The following is a 2,998-nucleotide window of genomic DNA, read 5'->3' as shown; positions in this document are numbered from 1 at the left end:
GGGGGCGGGGGGTTCCTGTGCAGCCACCGCAGGGGGTTTCCGGGAGCCCCCGGCTCAGCCCACGGGCTGGGGGTGGCAGCGGGGCCTCGTGCAGCCTGCTGAGCCCCAACAAGCTCATTGCACGGCCCCATATGGGGGGGTAGCTCATAGCTCCCCCCGGGCTCTGCTGGTGTCACTGGGTTTGGGGCAGCCCCTTTGCAGGTCCCAGCAGCGCTGCCAGGGGAGGGGGGACCTGGGGCTGCTGGAGGGTCTGGGTGCTGCTGTTGGGGGGCCGGGACCCTCGGAGCCTGCGGTGCTGCTGTTGGGGAGCAGCAGGGATGGGGGTCCAGGGAGATGGGCCGGGGGTGCAACAGGTCATAGCTGGAGCTGGTGCCTGTTTCCCTCTTTCCCAGGAGTTGGCACCTGGGTGACAGGTCCCCTGGAGCCACCCCAGCCAGCCCAAGAGGCCCCTGCCCATTGAAGTAGAGCAAAGGTGCAGCCAAAGAGGCATTTCTTTTTTTGGGGGAAAAAAAAAAATCTGTTTTGGGGAGGCTGTGCATGGTCCTTGGGGGTGGAAATCTCCAGACCCTGATTCTGCACCAACAGGCACAGGGATGTTCTGGAGCGCTGCCCTCCAGGCTGCAACCTGCCCGCAGAGCCCCGGGGACAGCATCAACCGGTACCAGAGCTGGATCTGTGGTGCCGGAGCCACCTGGTACCGGCCCTTCCCTCCCCACCCTGAAACCGGCCCTGCTGCAGCGTCCCGGGGCCGCTTGCGCTATTCGAGCCCCTTCCCGCTCCCACCCGGCCGTGGGAGACTAAAGCAGCCACTGGTTAGTTTAGAAATTTTATTGTAAATAATATTTTTTTTCTTTCAAATCAGTACAAGAATAGATCATCTCTGTAATAGCTTTAGATCAGGGTCTCCGAGTGGCTTGAGTGCAAAGAAGGATTCTGTTGTTATGAGTCTCTGAATGTGTAAAACGTTTATTAATCCCTTGGTGGGGGGGGGGGGGGGAAAGTTCATTTGCAAATCCTGTCCCTTTGCAGCGCTCGCTCCCATCGAGTCCCGGATGCCAAAATAAAACAAAACCGTCTCTGTCCACGCGTGCTCCCCGCGCGCGGCCGTGCCGGCCCCGGGCTGCACCGCGGGTCCATCGTATTCCATGGGATGCGGAGCGGCTCCGGCTCCTGCCTCTCCCGCCCGGCTCGTCCCGCCGCCGTCTCGGCTCGCGGCCAGCGGCTCCCGGCGCCTCTCCGGTTAAAAAGAAAAATAAAATCGGTGGGTGGTTTGTGTGCGTTTGACGATCTGGCTGCACCTCCTTCCCTCTTGCGCGGATTGCTGGGGGGTTTTTTGCATTTTTTTTCTCTCCCCGCCGTTTTGGGCAGGTCGGAAAGCGGCGGCCGGGGGGCTCAGCGCTGCTGCAGGGCCACGCACGGCACCCACTGGTTGCGGTCGCGGCTCTCGGCGCAGTAACTGGCCACCTCGGCCAGGCCCTGGCTCTTCCAGGTGTCCGTGTGCGGGTTCTGCAGGGGGAAAAGCAGGAGGTGAGCACGGGATGGATGCAGGGGGAGGGACGCGGGGGACGTGGCGGCCCCGTCCCACGTCCCACTCACCGTGACCAGCAGGCAGTGCAGGTCGCGGGGCTCGGCGCCCGCCGGCGGCTCCCCCAGCAGGGCCGCCAGCCGCTGCATCCCCGACACGCGCAGGATGTGGATGTCATTGTCGCAGCAGAAGGCCTGGATGAGCGTGAAGTGGATCTGCAGGGCGATGTCGCCCTCGTCCTCCTCGTCCGTGGCCAGCAAGCAGAGCACCACGCTGTCGGGGTCCCTGCAGGCGGCAGCGGTGGCGTTAGGGGGACCGGAGCGGATGCAGGTACCAGATGCCCCGTGACACGTGCGAGGGTGGGGAGCAGGTTGCATCACCCCGTGTCACTGCTCCCAGCATGTGGGTGAGGGACTTCGGGGGGACTCTGCAGGGTCCTTCAACATGGAGAGACCCCCCCGCCTCGCCCACGCACTGGGATTGATCCCTGGCATCCCCTGTGCTCCGGCCATCCCGGCTGGCCCTTGCACTAGCCCTGCTCTTAGCCATTCTTCCCCCAAAGCCCCCTAGCTCTGCGCTGGTCCCCTCTGCTGCACCGGCTGCTGCATCCCGGCTCAGCCCCGTGCGCCGCAGCCGTGCGGGATCCCCCTGCACCCCCGTGCCCGCCGCATCCCCGCTCGGACACTCACACGTTCATGAGCTTGGCCGACTCGTAGACGCCCACGGTGAGTCGGTGCTGCCGCTGCGCAGCCACCAGCACCCGCTCCACGGCCTCGCTCACCGCCTGCATCCTGCGGGGGGACGAGGGGGGCCCGTGAGCGGCGGCGGCGGCACCGGCGGCACCGGGCCGGGCCTCGCCGCTGTCCCCCGCACTTACTTGCTGCTGTCGCAAGGCACCAGCTCCTCCAGGGTCATGGTGCAGTTGTAATCCACAGGGCGGGCGCCCGAGGCAGGCAAGGATCCGATGCAAAGAGGAGGAAAAAATGCAAAAATAAGCGCAGTCCGCGGGCGATAATCCAGAGGGGGATCCCGGTGCTGGTGCCGATCCCGGTGCCGCGCGCTGCTCTGATCGCCGCGTCGCCGCCACCGCCTTTTATGGCCTCCAGGGGGCGGGGCGCGGCGCCCGCTACGCGCTCATTGGCTGGCTGTCCACAAAGGGAAAGGCGACGGGCGCGGCGATTGGCTGCCGTGCGCGGGCCCCACGTGGGGAGGGGTGCTCCGGCGGGGGGGCCACGCGGGTATTTTTGGAGTGTCCCGAGCCGGGAACACGCGGAAACCCCCGCCCAGAAACCACCCCCCGCCCCGGGACGGGCCCAAAACGGCGCCGGGGGGGCGGGGAGGGGGGATCGGTGTGTGCAATGTCGGGGGGGGGGGTCAGTCCGTGCATGGGGGGTTGCAATGGGAAGGGGGGGTCTGTGCATGGGGGGTTGCAATGGGAAGGGGGGGGTGGGTCTGTGTTTGGGGGGTTGCATT

At 66.0% G+C, this 2,998-nt stretch overlaps 1 protein-coding gene across 1 annotated transcript; it reads right to left on the bottom strand.

Annotated features, from left to right (window-relative positions):
• Positions 1–1,181: 1,181 nt before the first annotated feature.
• On the bottom strand, positions 1,182–2,465 carry GADD45B (growth arrest and DNA damage inducible beta). Its single transcript, XM_088526829.1, has 4 exons — positions 2,403–2,465; positions 2,215–2,316; positions 1,597–1,810; positions 1,182–1,506 (listed from the first exon to the last, which is right to left on the bottom strand). The coding sequence occupies exons 1-4, from the start codon at positions 2,438–2,440 to the stop codon at positions 1,393–1,395; spliced, it is 468 nt and encodes a 155-aa protein (XP_088382955.1). The 5' UTR covers positions 2,441–2,465; the 3' UTR covers positions 1,182–1,392.
• Between the last annotated feature and the right edge of the window lie 533 nt (positions 2,466–2,998).

This window comes from Tinamus guttatus, unplaced genomic scaffold (genome assembly GCF_059628265.1).
Source record: "Tinamus guttatus ecotype Peru unplaced genomic scaffold, ASM5962826v1 Tinamus_guttatus_pri_ptg000254l, whole genome shotgun sequence".
Taxonomy (NCBI): Eukaryota; Metazoa; Chordata; class Aves; order Tinamiformes; family Tinamidae; genus Tinamus; species Tinamus guttatus.
The sequence above is the reverse complement of the archived record's forward strand: the minus strand, read 5'-3'. Positions and strand labels throughout refer to the sequence as shown.